Below are 17,867 nucleotides of genomic sequence, written 5' to 3' on the forward strand. Positions count from 1 at the left end.
CAAGCTAGTCATGTAAATGCAACACTCGTTGGTGTTACCTCCACAACACCCGCCACCACTATTTCTTCTCCTACTCCTTCAACTTCAACCAACACACCACTACCACTCTCAACAACAGAAACAGATACAGAAACAGATGCAGATACATTTACAGATACAGTTACAGATACAGTACCAGTTAGAGCATCAGCCATAGAGGATAGAGTATTGGCTAAGGATCGATCGAGTTTAGTTAGTAGTAGCGATAGCATTAACGAAAAGCCCCTCCCCGAATCATACACAACCAGAACACCAACAATCGCATCTCTATATCCAGCAGCTCATACACCAACACAAACCTCATCCACAATCCCAACAACATCGAGTTCGAGTTCGTCACCTGTGCCGCCAACATCCCCCACCACCACTACGACAACCCCCGCATCCACCACAACGACAACGTCCTTTGCCAATAGCAGTACCTCCACCACCTCCACGGCGGCCCCCGCGCTCCCCGCAGTACCGGTGCAGCCGGTGTTCCCGCCATTCGACAAGGATCTGGATACGGAGTCCAGCGGCGATGGCATCGATGCCGACAATGAGGATGACGATGAGGACGATGGCGACGATAAGGACTATGACTATAACAAGGAGCTGGACAAAGAAATCGACATCGATGGTCCCGAGCCGGGACATATGCCGCCAGTTGTGCATCACAATAACGTTGAATCCGGCCACATTCCCACTACGGATGATATCGATGTGGATGGCGGCGATGAGGATGATAGTGTGGATAGCGATGTCGATGGTCCGCGGATCGGTGGCAACGATGGAGATATTACAGAGCGCGGACGTCAGTGGTTTTTATTTTCATCATTTTACTTACTTACTTTTCTACCTTTTATTTCGTTTATATTTATTGTTTATGTAGTTTTGTGTTATTGTACACCATACTGTTTTAGTTCACTGTGTTGTTCTTATTGCACATCATTTTATTGTTTATTTGTAAAGCTATGTACGCAATTCCTGGCTTTGCTTGGAACACACTGCTTTGGGTTTGTGTTTTATTATTAAGTGAGCAGCATTAACATTTTGATCTTAAATTTTAATTTATACAAGTGGTTCGTTTGGATTATATACATAGCTAGGTATATATCCTTATTTCTGTTTACTGGTTTTGTTTATTTAAAGTAGTTGTGTTTTGCATTTATAAGTACACTTGCTTTGCTTTCGTTGTGTAGTCTATCCATCTGTATGCACTTTAAGTAATTTCAATTTGAAGTATTTGTTAGTCAATTAAGTTTCACATTCGGTGTGTGTTAATACATATGATTTGGTTTATTTGTCGCGCTCTGAACGTCTACGGTCAACGCTGCGGGTGCTCCACAATTCCACTCAATCTCAGTCCCACATCCATGTTTACGTCCAAGGACCGACCCATTCAGCACATGATTCGAACACATTCATTGCAATTCATAACCAATTCATTGAATCATTTCCGTTCACTCTGTTTTTGTCGCTCATCCAATTGGAAAAACTCCCGCAGAGCCAACACAATCGCACTTCAATCCCTCATTCGTTTTATCCGTTTTAGTGTTTAGACTTAACCTTAAGCTAGATTAAGGCGAATATTTTAAGGATAGTTGGAAAGCTTTTATCGTGACAAATGGTAAGCAAACAAAGGGCAACCGCAAAACCAAAGTCAAACAATCGATTAAGCTGCAGCAGGGAAAGCACTCCATCAAGGATTAGAAGTGGGCGGTAGACATTGTGCAATTCTTGCCCTAGGCATAAACTTCCATTAACACTGTCCCGACTCCGCCTCCTGCAGTTTCGTGAATGAAAATCGCCTGGAAAATCGCACTAAGCCGCGCAGTGATTTTGTGCTTTGTTGCTGGGGAAAAACACTTGGCGTGCTTCGCAGGCACTTCAAATGAAAAATCACCGAGTCCTGCCAATGGCATTGGAAATGGCAAAGGCAAAGGCTCCTGTGTCTGCCGCTCCCACTCCGCATTGCCTTTTTCGAGTAACTGTAGCCGCTTACTTGAGGCATTGTTGCTCCTGATATGGATTCGTGGGGGGAACTCACTTAGCGAAAAAAACAAGAACTCCAATGGAAAATGTAGGCTTAAGGAAATCGGAAATCCAGCCTGATTTCCATGCATGCTTAAAGCTTAACGCAGACAAGGTATATACATCTTTATTGATTTTTCTACGATGCTGAAATCTTCACGGACTCGTGTGCAAAGTATAGTGATTACAAGTTATATGTGAGCGCTGTTTTTAAGCCTCTATAAATTTCATTAGTCGACTCGGGTTTTATTTCCGTGTACATCCATCTCACAATCACTGTTTATGTACCTAACAAAAGCCAGCGAAGACTGAAACATGGCCTAATGGCGACTGGGTGTGTTGGGGTTTCTGTGGGCTTGTGGCTTTGATGTTTGCCTTGCAATTGCCACGCCTCGACCCAGAGCACAAACACAATCAATATGGTTGGATGGCGCGGGTGACAAACAGCACTGGCAATAATTTTGCCATAATTGCGCGCAGCTGACCACACCAAACATGGAAGCGGAAAATCAAACCCCACGTCCTAACGCCCCCAAATCGCCGGCACACAGAGTGCATTTTCCCATCAAACGGAGACACACACACACATGATGCAGGCGGCACCTTTATTGGTTCAAAGCAAACAGAAGGTCTTGCAGAAAAGCAGACAACCAGACAGGCAGACAATCAATGCGATGGCAAGACATCGAAGCAATCTCAAAGACTGAAGCTGAGAAATCCATTTGCTCTTGGAAATGGCAAATGGCAAATATTTATAGTGCCAGAGTTCCAATTCAAAGAACTCTCGCTTCCCTCAACATATTGCCTTGATTTGCCCGAGTTTGCAATGCGCATATAAAATCAATTTAAGGGCCCGGGCCCCATGCACGAGGGCCAATTCGAGGAGCCCTCGTGGGCATTTCCTAATTAATATGCCGCCCCTCAAGGAGCAGCCATGTGTTTGTTTGATATGCAAAGAAGTGCGCGTACAAGGGCTAAACAAGCAATTTGTTTATCTTGAGCTGAGTTTGGGGAGCTTAATGGGGGCTGTGTGGGTATCAAACAATAGCTCTCCAAAAGTAAGGAGCTTACGCACACAGAAGAGTTTGTAGAATAGGGGCCACGCCAATTAAATAAAATTTAAGCTCGCAGTCTTTGACAGCCAATTGGCATTCAATTTCTGCACACCTGTCAATATTAGGGAAGCGAAATAATTGCACGTGTCCTAGATCCTAAATGAAATGTAGAGATTTTCGAGCAGAATTTGGCACTCGCAGCTGGAAAACTTTTTTCATATTGTGGCAAACTTTGCTGGAAAACCCTGCTCATTACCGTAAAATTAGCTGTCAAGAGTTTACTTACTTTGGCAGGACGTGCCGCGCTGTAATTTAACATCCAGAATATTCTGTTCTAGATAAATACTTCATTCCACTCCTCGTCTTCAATGGTGCTGGAAACTGTTAGAAGGGAGACTGCGATATATTTAATTTATTTAAGTAAACTAGCAACTTTCGCCCCATATCTTATTAAAGAGTTTATTTTGGAATCCTTGTTAGTTAGCGTACACTTCTGGGAATTACCACATAAGAACTAGCATTTGCAATAAGTTCCCCTGCGTAGTCAACGCTGCTCGACTAACATTAAGCCTTGTAAATACTGCATAACAACTCATTAACACACGCACACCAAAACACACTTGTTTACCCAATCTCTCGTATACACTCACTAAAACAAATATTTACACTCGAATCAATTTAATTGAATACCATACCCAACACACGAAACAACAAAACAAAACAGCAACTCTCTGTCTCACACTCTGTTTTGTTTGATTTTGCTTGCACGTCATGGGCATAAATGGACATTTTTATCTGCTTGCATCTCTTGCTCATCGCCATAATGCGTTCTCTTTCTCCGGAACAGCGGGTGCAGGTGGCAGCAACGTGCACGAATTGGACCCCAACACGAACGTGAATAGCCAGCCCTCCGACACAAAGGGCATCGATCACAGGCCCAACGGCAACGAAGTGGTCATCATGAGCGAGGACGATCGCACGTCGAGCTTCTTCTCGCAGCCCGGAATCCTGGCTGGTAAGTATATTTGCTATGCTGTGCAGTGCTTCTTCAAATATCAATCATACGCCATGTGTGGTAGGTATAGGGCAAAGCTTTGACAAATATCACTCATACGCCGTGTGGTTAGGTTGGAATATATGAAAGACACAGATTACTAAAGAATGTTACCCTTTTCTGCAGCTGTCATTGGCGGTGCCGTCGTTGGCCTGCTCTGCGCCATACTCGTGGTCATGTTCATTGTGTACCGCATGAGGAAAAAGGACGAGGGATCCTACGCGCTGGACGAACCAAAGCGATCGCCGGCCAACAATTCGTATGCGAAAAATGCGAATAACCGCGAGTTCTACGCCTGAGATAATAGCACGTCGCGCAGGTATTAAGTTGACCACAAGTACAGGAACAAAGTGTGAGGACGGGAGTGCGAGTGACTGGACGAAGGCGGAGCGACTGGGTTTGGTTTGGCTCAACTAAAATATACACTGTGCGGAGTGGGGGTGCAGCATCATCGGCAATCCACTGAAACAAGGATTAATCATCCGCAGCAGCAGCTACAAAACTAACACAAAAAACAATTGAAAATTTCAAACGTTTTCAAAAACACACACAATTTTTCGTGAGGGGTAAATTAAATTAAAACAATAAATAAATAAAAAAAAAACACAAATCGGCAATATAATAACAAGGAAAAACGAAAAGAAAACAAAAAAAAGGAAAACTTACCTGTAAGTTAATGCAAAATACACACACACAGACAGACAACCGACTCTCTGCGTGTGTGGGTGTGTGTATGCGACTTTTCTATTTAAGTAAGTTTTAAGCGACAAAAACAAACAAAAATATCAAATATAATTGCAAATAAATCATGCGAAATTTAATATATATAAATAATATATTATATATAAATAGTGAAACCAATATAAGGGCGGGCAAAATTAAGCGAATTAATTATGAATTACGAGTAGAGCAAAAGCAGAAAGAGCAGGAGAAAATTGAATAATAACTATAATAATACACACACACACGCGCATCCAACTACATAGATGTAAAAGGCAACTTTCGTGCATATTGAATATAAATGTATGGATTATATATGTTAGCTGAATAACGAAAGCGAATTGGATACATCACGATTATCTCTCAACTCTCTATAGACCCCTCGTCGAACCTTCACACACACACCTAAAACTTTTATTTTAACAATCAATTGTCAAACGAAGTCCAATGAAAATATTATAATTATGAATTGTGCGGCACATAGCAAGCGGAAATCGATGCATAAATGTTTTTAAGTTATACATAAGCGGAACTATGTAATTATTAGTGTAATTCCTAAAACAAACAAAACGAAAAGAAAAGAAAAAACGAAAAATATTAAATCAAGCAAAAAACAGAACCTTCCTGGCGACTAAAAACAAACAGAATTGAAATGAAAAGGACTATTTCTACTTTTTTCTAGAAAACACAAAACCACGAATATTTATTGAAATGAAACTGAAACTGAAGTTAATATTGAATTGGATATGAATTGAGAAATCGTCAACGTGAAAGCAATTGTACATTAATTTAGGTTTCCACTTGGGTTTTAGAGTTATTCGAGATTTCCTTCGCTTGACTCAACTGCTTCTTCCATGGCTAAGAATCAAAATCGGATTAACGCATTAATTATTGTGCATTTATTTAGTTTTTACGTTCGCTGTCACTGACAATTGTTTAGTTTTGCAAGCAAAATACAAAAGCGAATACGAGCGACAACATCATCAACAACAACAACAACAAGAACCACAGCAACAGATCATAATCACAAGCAATAGTGAAAATTAATTGTTAAGTTTACAAGCCGAACTCAAATTAAACTAAAACCAAGCAGTCCAGCAACAAATGTTATACTCACCCATACCCATACACCCCCATACAACCAATCAATTAGCTGCAATACTTGTTTAATTGTTAGTCAACCAATATTCTCTCTCCAACTCTCATGCCATATTTTCATTGCGAAAAGAAGTTACGAAAAAACGAAAACTAATATATAACATATAAGTATATAATTAGCAACATAAATCAATTGTGTGTGTAACTGTGTATAATGCATAAATAATGAATTAAACCTACTACTACTTCGACAGCAGAGCATATAACAAAGGGAACTTTCGAACATCATCAGTAGTGAAAACTATTTTCCCCTTTCCCCAAACCAAAACTGAAACTCACACACAAAAAACATGCACACTCTCACACAAACCGAAAAAGAAAAAACAGAAAACACGAAAACATGAGCAACAGCAGCAACAGGAACTAAAACATTTTTCAGAACACAACTTTTTCTACACTGTAAAAAACGCAACCGCAACTTTTTTGATATGTACAAGTACTATGTTTGTTCAACTCTCGACCCATAGTACGTTTTGTCAAATTTTACATCAAGTTTTTTTGCTACTTTGTAAGCGTTTAGTTTGTTAGTTTTTTAAAATGCGCTGAATGTACTGAGAAATTGGTTTTGATTTGCTAAATAAAACTGGTATAAAACTAATTTAAACAAATCATGTACTTTCTCATTCACTATTACTCTATACACATGACTCGGTTGTGTTTGCTTTACAGCTTAGCCTTCATCAGGGGCTTCAGGTGGCTCTCAAAGGATGTTTGCACGGGCTTCTGGTTCATGGTGCTGCGCTTGGCCGAATCGAAGAGCCTGGGATACACATTGCCATCGTAGCTGCCCAGCACGGAGTTCAACACACGGTCGTGGAACCCAAACCCATCGCATATGGCCACCGCGTTGGGTCGGAACTTCTCCAGTGCGTCCTCCAGGCGTTTTTGCAGCGATCGCAGATCCGCATCGCTGAGGTTAATGAACTGGCAAACAAAGTGGCATAATCTTCACTATGAAGTTACTGGAATTGAGGAGAAAACTTACTCTTAAAATGTCATTGAGGTTATTAAGCACAGTTTGGACGAGAAACAGTTCCAGCACGTTCTCCAAAATTCTGTTGAGTGCGGGCGATCGCTTTTGGGCCTTGGCACCAGTGATCTGCTCCAGGAATGTCTGGCACAAAAACTGGCGACCATGCAGCTGAAATATGTTTAAATGATTGTTAAATAAGGGCTCTTCCGTGAACATCCTTAAGTTTGCTTTATTGTATTTACCTCAGCTGCACGTGTCAGTTCGATGCCCGTGTTATTGGCCGCCACACCTTGAGACTGACCGCTGGCCATGCGATTCGCTAGATTCTCGAAAGCAATGCGTGTTTTACTATAGATGAATCATGTTAGCATTTGGTGGGAAAGATGTCTTAAAGCCAAACTCACTGTGCTGCCGTGTACTGCAAAGCCTTGATGATGCACTGCCAGGAGTCGTCCCACTTGGGGAACTCCTTCAGCTGCATGGAGGTCGCAAAGTAGCTGTAGGAGGCGGACAATGGTTTCTGTTCCACAAACGATGCCCATGCCTTTACCAAAGCCCGTCCGATTTGCAAAAGAAGCACCGTGTTCTCGCCTTCGTAGGTGTAGGCAGCCACAGCATTGCCATAGATGTTGCTCAAGTTAGCGGCGATGAGGTAACCATGTCCTCCAGTGGACAGACGGAGCCTTTCAATGCCAGCACATCCGTCAGTGGTGCAGAGGACCTTAAGAGCGCAGGACAGGATGTGCATGTCGGGAAGTCGCTCGAACTTGCCGTTGTTGGCTTCCTGTACCGTCTGGTCATACATCTCCCACACGTACTCGGTGGCCAGGTGGTAGGCGATTCCCGTGGCAATCTCGGGGAAGAGCTTAAGGCGCTGGGTCACATGATCTATGATCTGTGGCTCGGGCTGGCTGTAAACGCATACATATCAAGGGATTAAACATCCTGCAAAACAAATCCTGCAAACATCATCGCAACTTACTTGGGCTCAATGGGACTCTGGCGCCGCACCGCCGAGTATCGCGTGGCTATGGTAGCCGCCGCCAGGTGCAGCATGGAGTTCTGGCTAACGATCAAGCAGCGCGTGTACACCATGGTCAGGTAGTTAATCCTCGATGCCGGACTGGCCTTGAAGGTGCCGTCGCGCTCCACCTTAGCGAACTTCATCAGCATGTTGGTGCGCGGAATTCGGACATGGTCCAGTCCGAGGAAGCCCTGATTCACGGATGCCATGCCGAGCTTCTTGCCAACCTCCCCGATATCAACACCCGGCAGTGGCATGTGAGTTTCTGAATCTCTCAGCGGCACAATAAACATTTGCACGCCATGATGAACATCAGCGATATAGAGTTGTGCCACCACCATCGCATGATTGGCAGTGTGTCCCACTAAAGAAGATGGGTTAAATGTATATTTAACTACGTTACTAATGTATTTAAGCTACTTACAGCCACCGGGCCACCACTTATAGGCCTCCAAATTCGGCGTATTCAGGACAAACTCATCCGTCTTGGGATCAAAGTCAGCCCGAGTGGCCAGGCCACGGACATTGGTTCCATGGGCCAGCTCCGTTTGGGCGTAGGTGCCAATAATGTTGCAGTTCGCCGCCGCCTTGCCCCACTTCTCCGCCTGTTCGGCAGTGCCCTGACCTTTGATCACATCCACAAACATGGTGATGTGGGTGGCAACCGGATGATTAGCCGGAAAAAGTCCATAGCTCTGTGCATTGTATAGTCCTCCACTGCAAAGCAGGCAGAGATAAGATTAAGAAAACCTTTTACAAACATGCCTTTTGAACTCACGGCCAGATATCGGTTCCTCCAGGGTTAAGCTTGTTCTGGAGAGCCTTAAGCTTAACTGCCGCCTCAGCCACCTTCTTCACAGTGGAGTTGTAGACCTCCTCGTGGGACATGTACTCATGGTTGAGGCCATACCCATCCTCAAGATCGCTGAAGATGGCTTCCTCTGTTGATTCGAAATTAGCCCATTTTTACTACTTTCGATTATGAACAAAATAAGTGGTAGCAATAAAAGATTCAATCAGTCATAAACATAACGATTCGATTTATAACTGTGTGACTGTGCCTGTCGCTATCACCTGGGGGTGTGGATCAGCCCTTTAAACTGATAAGAAACTAGCGCATTTGCAGCTGCTGGCAAACGTTTACGCCACAACTGCTATCACTATCTTGTACTATTGATAAAGCAACGGTTTAATTCAGCTGCTCAACAATGTATAATTATTTTTGGACTTCGGGCCATTTGGGGGGGGTCTTTGGACCCCGATTCTGATCCTCTGATCTTGGTGGCAAACAAGCTTCAATAGACCATAACCTGTGCCATATCACGAACACCGGCGTGACGCTATTGATTTTTATCTTGAACTCTTTACCTATCTCGCGTTTCCTCTTCAGTTTGTCTTGACCCCCGTGCCACCAGGCAGAGAACTCCTCCACATCGAACTCCGCTCCAGTACGTTCCTTCTGAAGATCTGGATTCACTGTGCTCGGTATTAGGTTTTTAATGTGCGACATTGTTGTGTGCAAAAAATAAACACGGAATTGTTAACAACTAAACTATGATCCACCACTAGATCCAACCAACAGCTGTGAGCTCAACACAACTACTGAGCGAAAGTGGATCGATCGGCGAGAAGGAAGAGCTTTCGGAGGGCAAAGTGCAGGTATCAGCTTTTCAAGAGAGAAAGCTGATCGACGAAAATAAGCCAAGAGCAGGTGTTTATGCTCGGCAAAGAATTCAGTTAAAGAGCGGTATATGTTGGGTATTTAAGAGTATTATTTACAAAGATAATAAGAAACAGGTTACGATCACTCAAAGCACCAATACATATGGGGTATTTACAATACATTAGATTGAGCTTGGCTCGAAATAGTTGATTTAACAGAAATCTGTGCTAGGGCACATACACTAGAGGTTTGACTTCATGAAAGGCTTCAGGATCTCATGGAAGGATTTAGGCACAGGTTTTTGGTTCATGGGATTCTTGAGAGCCGCATCAAAGATACGCTCGTAGGCATTGCCATCGTAAGAGCCCAGAGTGGAGTTCAGTTGGAGATTACTGAAGTCAAAGCCATCCACAATGGCCACAGCATCAGGTCGTAGTTTGGTGAGCACAGTTTCCAAACGATCCTGCAGCCGTGAGAGATCCGTATCGGTCAAGTTAATAAACTGTAAAATAAGCAAACATTAAGTTAGCATTCAACACATCCTAGGCTATATAAATGAAACCCACTCTCAACAGGTGACCCATTTGATTAAGTGTTTCCTTGACGAGGTATAGCTCCAACAGGTTCTCCAGGACTCGATTTAAGTTAGCTGAACGCGTCTTAGATTTGGGACCGGTCACCACTTCGGTGAATGCACTGAACACAAAAGCACGTCCGTGGAGCTATGGGCAAGAAAATATTAAGAGTATTTTAGAAATCAGTAGTGCAAAGTCCAAGCCACTTTAGTAAACCAACCTCCGCCGCCTGGGTGAACTCAATGCCCGTCTGATTAGCCGCGTTCGCTTCAGTATCGCCCCTTGACAGACGGTTGGAAAAGCTTTTGAATGCCAGCCGTGTTTTATTGGCTGCTGCATACTGCATGGCCTTAACCATGTTCTCCCAGCTACCAGTCCAGGTGCCAAATTCCGGGTTCTTTTGTACCTCGGCCAAATAGCGAACAGTAGGCGGCAACGGAGCTCCAGTCAACGCGGCTCGCCAAGTCTTCATTAAAAAGCGACCGACCTGCAGAAGCAGTACGGTGTTCTCACCCTCGTAAGTGCAGGCCGCGGTGGCACTAACGTATAGGTTGCTCATGTTGGATGAGGTGAGGAATCCGTGACCACCACAGGCCAGTCGCAATCTCTCTACACCACTAGCGGAATCCGTGGAGCAGGTAACTTTCAAAGCGCAGGACAGCGAATGCAACTCTGGCAGACGCTCGTATTTTCCGTTTTCTATATCCTTAATGGTCACATCGTACAGATTCCACAAGAAATTACTGGCCTGCCGGTAAGCCACGCTTGTGGCTATCTCTGGGAAGAGCTTCATTTGCTGTGTAACATGATCAATGATCTGAGGCTCACGTTCGCTGAAAGCAACCAAGGAACAATTGCATTGTAATAAATGTATCTACGTTGCTTACAACTTACTTGGGATCAATGGGGCTCTGACGGCGCACAGATGAGTATCTGGTCGCAATGGTTGCAGCCGCCGCCAACATCATGGCATTATTCTTTGCAATTACACAACGCGTGCGCACCATGGTAAAGTAGGTGAGCACATTGGTAGGACTACTAACATAGGATCCATCAGCCTTGACCTGGGCATGTCGCATCAGCATTCTTGTACGAGGAATCCGCACGTTCTTCAAGCCCAGGAAACCATTGTTCACTCCAATGAAGCCCATTTTCTTGCCAATATCACCGATGTGGACGCCAGGCAATGGTTCATGGGTGTCCTCATCACGCACCTGAATGAAGAACATGTGCGGACCTTTGCACTTGTCGTCGATGTACAGCTGAGCCATAATCATGCAGTAGTTGGAGCTGTGGCCCACTGAAAGATTAAAGTAAAGTTACAAAAACATCTATGAACCAGTTGGATCTTTATGCCAGAACTTACAGCCTCCGGGCCACCACTTGTAGGAGGAAATCTTGGGGGTGTTAAGTACAAATTCATCAGTCTTGCGATCGAAATCAGCCCGAGTTTCCAGCCCGCGCAGGTAGGTTCCATGACCCAGTTCGGTTTGGGCATACGTGCCGCAAATCTCAAAGCGTTCGAGGCGCTTGCCGAAGTCTGCGTACTGCTCCGGAGTACACTGAGCCTGCAGAGCTTTCACCAGCATCACGTACATCACACCAAAAGGATTGCCACCAGGAACGAGACCCAGCATAGCTTGATTGTCAAACAAGTTCCTGAAAGAGTAGGGTAACCAGTGATGATTCAAGTACATGGCGTCATCAAGCAAGAAACACCTACGGCCAGTAGTCCTCGCCGCCAGGATTGCGCTCCTCCTGCAGACGGCGCAGCTTCTTGGCGCCTTCGATCGCCCCCCGCGTGGAGAACTCGATGATCTCTTCGTGCGTTTTGTTTTGCAGCTGCAGCATCTCCGAGAAATCCACATCCTTTTCCATATATGTACCTGGTCAAAGCGAAAAACAGCCAAGTCAGCATGACCCTCAAAGTTTTCCGCTGATTAGAGCGGAGATTAGTTATATGGACTTACGAACGCCGCGGTTGAACTTTAGAACGTCCTCGCCTCCCGCCCACCAAGCGGCGAATTCATCGCTTCTAACGGTGGCTCCATCGCGTTCCTTCTGCAGATCAGGATTTACGGTGGTGGGTATAACGGTATTGGGAATAACGGAAGGGGCCATAATAACTAGTCTAAGAAACCTCCGAACTGCACGCCAAGAGCACCGATCGCTTACTGACTTCCAAACCGCCGATGGCTCTCAATAAATAAAAGTGAAACCAACCGGTCAATAAACTTGTAATCTTTGCTCTTTCGTTGAGAGTGCTTTTGGTTGGTGGCGCAACCGTTATCTGGATAGTCTCTGGATCCTAGGTCAAAATTTAATCGAATGCATGCCCTACTTTTCTGCCTTATAACGCTGACAATAAGAAGGGCAACACAATTAATACGATAAGATCTGAATACCAAAACAAAGTTTGATTGCCCCCTGCAGATGTTAGAACTCAAATAAGTAAACTGATAGCTAGTTTTAGATCACTTGTGATCGCACTAAACACAGATATCGGACAATAACAGCCTGTTACATATTTACAGCACTTGTCTGTTAATTAACATCGCTGTTATCGGGCTTCAGAAAATCGAAAGACTACCATCTCAATTGGATTACATTTCTTTATTGGTTTAGTGCAGTTTATTTACCTTATAGCGGCATACAATGCCGATAAATTTTAATATTGGCTTGCTCGGGCATGTTGACAGCGGCAAGACCACCTTGGCCAAGGCCTTGAGTTCAATGTCCAGCACGGCAGCCTTCGACAAGAATCCGCAATCAGTGGAGCGAGGAATAACATTGGATTTGGGCTTTAGTGGACTTTTGGTGGAAGCTCCCGCACATTTACCTCAAGAAGAAAAACTTCAGTTTACCTTTGTCGATTGCCCAGGCCATGCAAGTCTTATACGCACTATTATAGGAGGTATCAATATTATTTGATTTCATTCTAAGAACCCTTATCTATACTAAACAATTGCAGGTGCCCAGATCATTGATCTGATGCTCCTTGTGGTGGACGCCCAAAAAGGCATCCAAACCCAAACAGCAGAGTGCCTGATTATCGGAGAGTTGCTGCAGAAGAAGCTGATTGTGGTGATCAACAAAATAGATGTCTATCCAGCGGACCAGAGGACGTCCAAGCTGGAAAAGCTACGCTTGCGCATTGCAAAGACTTTGGAAGCCACCACATTCGGAAGTCAAGTGCCCATCTATGATGTGTCTGCTTTGCAAGGAACACATATCTCGGAGTTGCAAGAAGCACTAAGGGAAGCCTACTTCCAGCCGCAAAGAAACCTAACCCATCCGCTGTTCATGTACGTTGATCATTGCTTCGGAATAAAAGGACAGGGAACCGTCTGCACAGGCACTTTGCTCCAGGGAAAAGTGCAGGTAAACGATGTGATTGAACTGCCAGCTCTTGGAGAGCAAAGGAAAGTGAAATCCATGCAGATGTTCCGCAAAAACGTGACCAGCGCCTCCATGGGCGATCGAATTGGCCTTTGTGTAACACAATTCAATGCAAAGTTATTGGAACGCGGAATCATTGCCCAACCGGGCTACCTGAAACCCATCTACGCCGTGTGCCTACAGTTGAAACCAATCCGTTACTACAAAGAAGCCATAAAGTCTACGAGCAAGCTGCACATCTCAGTAGGACACAACACAGTGATGGCCAATGTAACCTTGTTTCGGGATACGGACAGCACAACATCTACGTTTCACCTGGAGAAAGAGTACGAGTATATGGAGGACGTCCAGCCTGCGGAGGTTCAACAGTCTGACCTGATCTACGCTTTGTTGCAATTCGAAACCCCTGTGCTAGCTCCTCCACATTCAACGCTAATTGCCTCTAAGCTCGACATGGATGTTCATAGTACAAGTTGTAGACTGGCATTTTGGGGACGCATTTCCTGGCAGACGCAAAGTTCTAATTACATGACAGAAGAGCTGCCAAAACTGAGGATTTTCAAGCGGAAACAGAAAGTGGGAAGCATTCAGCGTGTGGTCAATGACAACGAAGTGATAGTTCAGAACCTTTTCAAGAAGGAGGCCAAACGTGATTTGTACGTCGGCAAGAATGTGGAACTTTCCACGGGAGAGAAAGGTCGCATTGAACGAACCTTTGGCCAGACTTCCAAGGTGGCCATAACTTTTCAGGCCGCTCTGTCTCCTGAAACATTAAACAATGTAAAGAATGTAAAGGTTTTGCTTAACTGCAAGAAGTATGTGTTCAATAAACAGGCTGGCCTGTTTCAATGACAGAATTTATGTATTTTCTTTCTAATTTAAATATTCCGCCAAAGGTTAAGCTATCATGCACTAACTTTGTTTTTGTTTAAATATGCTGTAAAGGAGCTGTTATATTTTAACATTACATTACAGCATACTTTTAGAGCACGGTATTTTTTTTAGATCTCTGCACAGTGGTATTTCCGACCGCTCTGAATGCGGGCACACTGTCCCAATCCCAAAATGCCAATGTTAAAAAACAACAACAGTTTTGGAGCCTGCCTTCGCGAACTGCAATAAACAAAACATCGAATTCGGAATCGAAAATAACAACGGATACTAACCGTGTCAAGGAACCCCCGCCAACAATACACCACCACCTAGCCAAACGGAGAGGCCAAAAACACACCACCCATGTTCCCAGTGCTGCTGCTCCTCCTCTTCTTCTTCGCCAAGGGAACCCACCAGATCAATGTGGACTGCAACGAGCTCCAGATGATGGGCCAGTTCATGTGTCCGGACCCGGCGAGGGGTCAAATCGATCCGAAGACACAGCAGCTGGCCGGATGCACCAAGGACGGTCGCGCCCGCGTCTGGTGTATCGCCGCCAACGAGATCAACTGCACGGAGACGGGCAATGCCTCTTTCACGCGGGAGGTGCCCTGCAAGTGGACGTGAGTGCAGCTAAACTATTTCATAAGCATTATCTAAAGAACTGTATCCTTAGGAATGGATATCACCTGGACACCACACTGCTGCTCTCTGTCTTTCTGGGCATGTTTGGCGTAGATAGGTTCTATTTGGGCTATCCGGGTATCGGACTACTCAAGTTCTGCACCCTCGGCGGCATGTTCCTGGGACAGCTGATCGACATCGTGCTGATAGCCCTGCAGGTTGTGGGACCGGCGGATGGCTCCGCCTATGTGATACCCTACTACGGAGCCGGCATTCATATCGTGCGCAGCGACAATACCACGTACCGGCTGCCCAGGGACGATTGGTGATGGTTAAGGCAAAACAGCGCCTGGTGTACAGTAGATCACTTTAAGTCCTTGTTATACCTTAAGTACGGCTTATGACACTAACGATAAGCAACGACTGCGGATCCGTTCCGATCCGGTTCGGATCGAGACTCTGATTAGTGCATTACGTACCCTAGTTGATAAGTGTATAGATTGTTGCCACCCCTCCTTTGCGTAGCCTAAGTTGCATTGTTTAGTCTTAGTTACCAATGTACATGGTCCCTCATACAACTCTACATCTGTGTAATTGTATAGGCCGCATAGACAAATTGTTTGCCAATATAACTAACGATTTTAATTAGTCTGTCGTGTATGCCCTGTATATCTTCCGTGGAATTCCCTCTGTCAGCTGGCGGACGAACAATCGCACTTCTTGGCAATATAATTGGCCCACTTGTACTTTGAACTCGCGAACATTTTCGGCGTGACAGAGATTGGTCAACAAGAGAACAAAACGGAGAAACCACACGGCCGGCGACATCCCGCGTTGTTGACGCTGTTGACTCACCGGCGAAACGCCCAGACACCAGAGCAAATCGACGGATAACGAAAACGCACAAAACTGGGCTATCGCAGAGGCAACGGCGACGGAGGATCTTTTCTGTTCGGAAAACATTTGCTCTTCTGGCCCTTTCATCCGATTGGCATTTCCGAATTTATCAGCGGCAACGCATCAGCCGGCGAGTTGTTCGATTTTAATTGCATGGCCGGCATCGCTTGTAATTCGATGCGTTTTAATTAGGCTCTCAATTAAGATCAAGTTGGGTTTTATCTTGAACTGGGTGAGTGTTGCGAATAGCATGCAAATGCGATGATTGGCCAGCAGTGCTTACAGAATGGCTCTCCGTTTTACTTGATTTCGATTGGGCAAATATATATTTTAGAGTAATTTACCTCAGTAGTTTTAAATACAAAATATTTAATAAAATATCTTACATCGCCTTACAGGCATTAAAATTCCCATTCTAAGCTCCTTTTCAGTTCTTCTCAAACTGAGTACCAACAGTTTTAGAGCGACGCCCATCAAACTGTAGACATATTGGGTATTGTTGCACGTTGTCCCAGGCAACGGTAAGTAATGCTACGAAATGGCCACGCCCCTTTCGCCTCGCTTTGAATTGGCAATGCACTGACCCCGGCCACGCCCACCGCCCACTTTATTGTTATATAGATAAATGGACATGTGCAAAAGAGCTTTTCAATTAGCCCGGCCAGAAGCCAGAAGTTGACAATGTGTTGTTGATACTCGTATGTCGCAGTGGGTCCACTGGATACACCTAATTACAGTGTTAATGTCGTGCCGCCTGTGTAAACACCAAGGGGGGAGTGGGGGTCTGGATGGGGATAAGGAGGGGCACACAGGAAAAAAATAAATTTACTTTGAATGAATATTTTATATCAATACATATCTATTAATATAAAATCCTTCTACTCGTGTTTAATTTATTAAAGTATTTTCTATATATTTTATAAATAAAGTTTAAGGACTGCTTGTTACTCACTTCGCTGTATATTACCTTTCTTCCATCTTTTTAAGTAATAATTCTCATTCGTCATTAAATGGTGAAGTGGAGCACTTGATATTTGTCCGCACTCATCCCCTGCTGTTTGCTCCTGGAAGCCACTTGTCTAGTGCTGTGGATCCGATATATGTAGGTATTAGGTATCGCTTTTCATGGGGCAAATGAACTCTGCGCCATTAGGGAAATTTGAGCAGCTTGTTTGTGAGCAGGCTGTTGGTTTTGGTAACCTTATGGAAAATGCCCAGATCGACCAGATCCCCCACAGATTGTTGACTCTCTGACTGGGTGCAAACTATTTCACAACTCCGCCCAAGTTGTGGTTATTGGAATTGGGATTAGTCTCACCTGACGCTCATCCAGAAATAGCCAGCACAATAGCGACCGAGTCTTATATTGGCCAATTGCAAATATTTACCAGTATCAAAATAGCATCGATATATGTATAGCATATAGGCTGTGGATAATCGCGCCAAATGGGGGGTGGGGCTGGAGTGGAGACGCTCGACGGCTTTCTTATTTGCTCAGGGCTTAGAAGCTCAACGCTTAATTACGCTCAAGTGGCGTGGAAAATTGTGGGGCGGGATTCTCAGATTTCCAAAACACCGCCCACCGCTCACAGAGCATTGCCAATTCGACCCGATGACGTTTATGCCAAATTGCTTTGCACTTTGTTTGCGAGAGGGGAGAACCTATGCAAATAGCAAACGGCATTTAATGAAACGCAATTATTTAATTTTACAGACTGCGTCACGGTTCCCACCTGGCTGCATATTGCAGCGTTCGCCTCATAAATAATGACTGGGCAACCTCCTCCAGTGACAAAATCC

At 44.6% G+C, this 17,867-nt stretch overlaps 5 protein-coding genes across 9 annotated transcripts in view; 3 read left to right on the forward strand and 2 right to left on the reverse strand.

Moving 5' to 3' along the window:
- Positions 1-4,767, forward strand: part of LOC122615233 (syndecan) — a 91,096-nt gene extending 86,329 nt beyond the window's left edge. For 2 of the 5 annotated variants that reach the window (XM_043790191.1, XM_043790192.1), the window contains 3 exons: positions 317-832; positions 3,955-4,122; positions 4,288-4,764. In XM_043790191.1, coding sequence (XP_043646126.1) covers positions 317-832; positions 3,955-4,122; positions 4,288-4,460 — 857 coding nt within the window. In that variant the 3' untranslated portion in view covers positions 4,461-4,764. Of the gene's footprint in view, positions 1-316; positions 833-3,954; positions 4,123-4,287 lie in introns of all 5 variants that reach the window. The other 3 variants (XM_043790193.1, XM_043790194.1, XM_043790195.1) reach the window with 3 other exon arrangements.
- Positions 4,765-9,646, reverse strand: LOC122615232 (probable peroxisomal acyl-coenzyme A oxidase 1). Its single transcript, XM_043790190.1, has 8 exons — positions 9,405-9,646; positions 8,815-8,977; positions 8,461-8,753; positions 7,995-8,400; positions 7,417-7,923; positions 7,255-7,360; positions 7,025-7,180; positions 4,765-6,963 (listed from the first exon to the last, which is right to left on the reverse strand). The coding sequence occupies exons 1-8, from the start codon at positions 9,544-9,546 to the stop codon at positions 6,703-6,705; spliced, it is 2,034 nt and encodes a 677-aa protein (XP_043646125.1). The 5' UTR covers positions 9,547-9,646; the 3' UTR covers positions 4,765-6,702.
- Positions 9,647-9,782: 136 nt separating this feature from the next.
- On the reverse strand, positions 9,783-12,723 carry LOC122613141 (probable peroxisomal acyl-coenzyme A oxidase 1). Its single transcript, XM_043787171.1, has 7 exons — positions 12,245-12,723; positions 11,998-12,160; positions 11,641-11,933; positions 11,169-11,574; positions 10,495-11,107; positions 10,266-10,421; positions 9,783-10,201 (listed from the first exon to the last, which is right to left on the reverse strand). The coding sequence occupies exons 1-7, from the start codon at positions 12,393-12,395 to the stop codon at positions 9,941-9,943; spliced, it is 2,043 nt and encodes a 680-aa protein (XP_043643106.1). The 5' UTR covers positions 12,396-12,723; the 3' UTR covers positions 9,783-9,940.
- A 165-nt stretch (positions 12,724-12,888) lies between these two features.
- LOC122613996 (selenocysteine-specific elongation factor) lies at positions 12,889-14,525 on the forward strand. The gene is made up of 2 exons (XM_043788445.1): positions 12,889-13,188; positions 13,246-14,525. The coding sequence occupies exons 1-2, from the start codon at positions 12,930-12,932 to the stop codon at positions 14,523-14,525; spliced, it is 1,539 nt and encodes a 512-aa protein (XP_043644380.1). The 5' UTR covers positions 12,889-12,929.
- A 179-nt stretch (positions 14,526-14,704) lies between these two features.
- Positions 14,705-15,818, forward strand: LOC122613940 (TM2 domain-containing protein CG10795). The gene is made up of 2 exons (XM_043788368.1): positions 14,705-15,169; positions 15,223-15,818. Exons 1-2 carry the CDS (start codon positions 14,910-14,912, stop codon positions 15,497-15,499), a joined length of 537 nt encoding a protein of 178 aa, XP_043644303.1. The 5' UTR covers positions 14,705-14,909; the 3' UTR covers positions 15,500-15,818.
- The last annotated feature ends 2,049 nt before the right edge of the window (positions 15,819-17,867 follow it).

This window comes from Drosophila teissieri, chromosome 2R (genome assembly GCF_016746235.2).
Source record: "Drosophila teissieri strain GT53w chromosome 2R, Prin_Dtei_1.1, whole genome shotgun sequence".
Taxonomy (NCBI): Eukaryota; Metazoa; Arthropoda; class Insecta; order Diptera; family Drosophilidae; genus Drosophila; species Drosophila teissieri.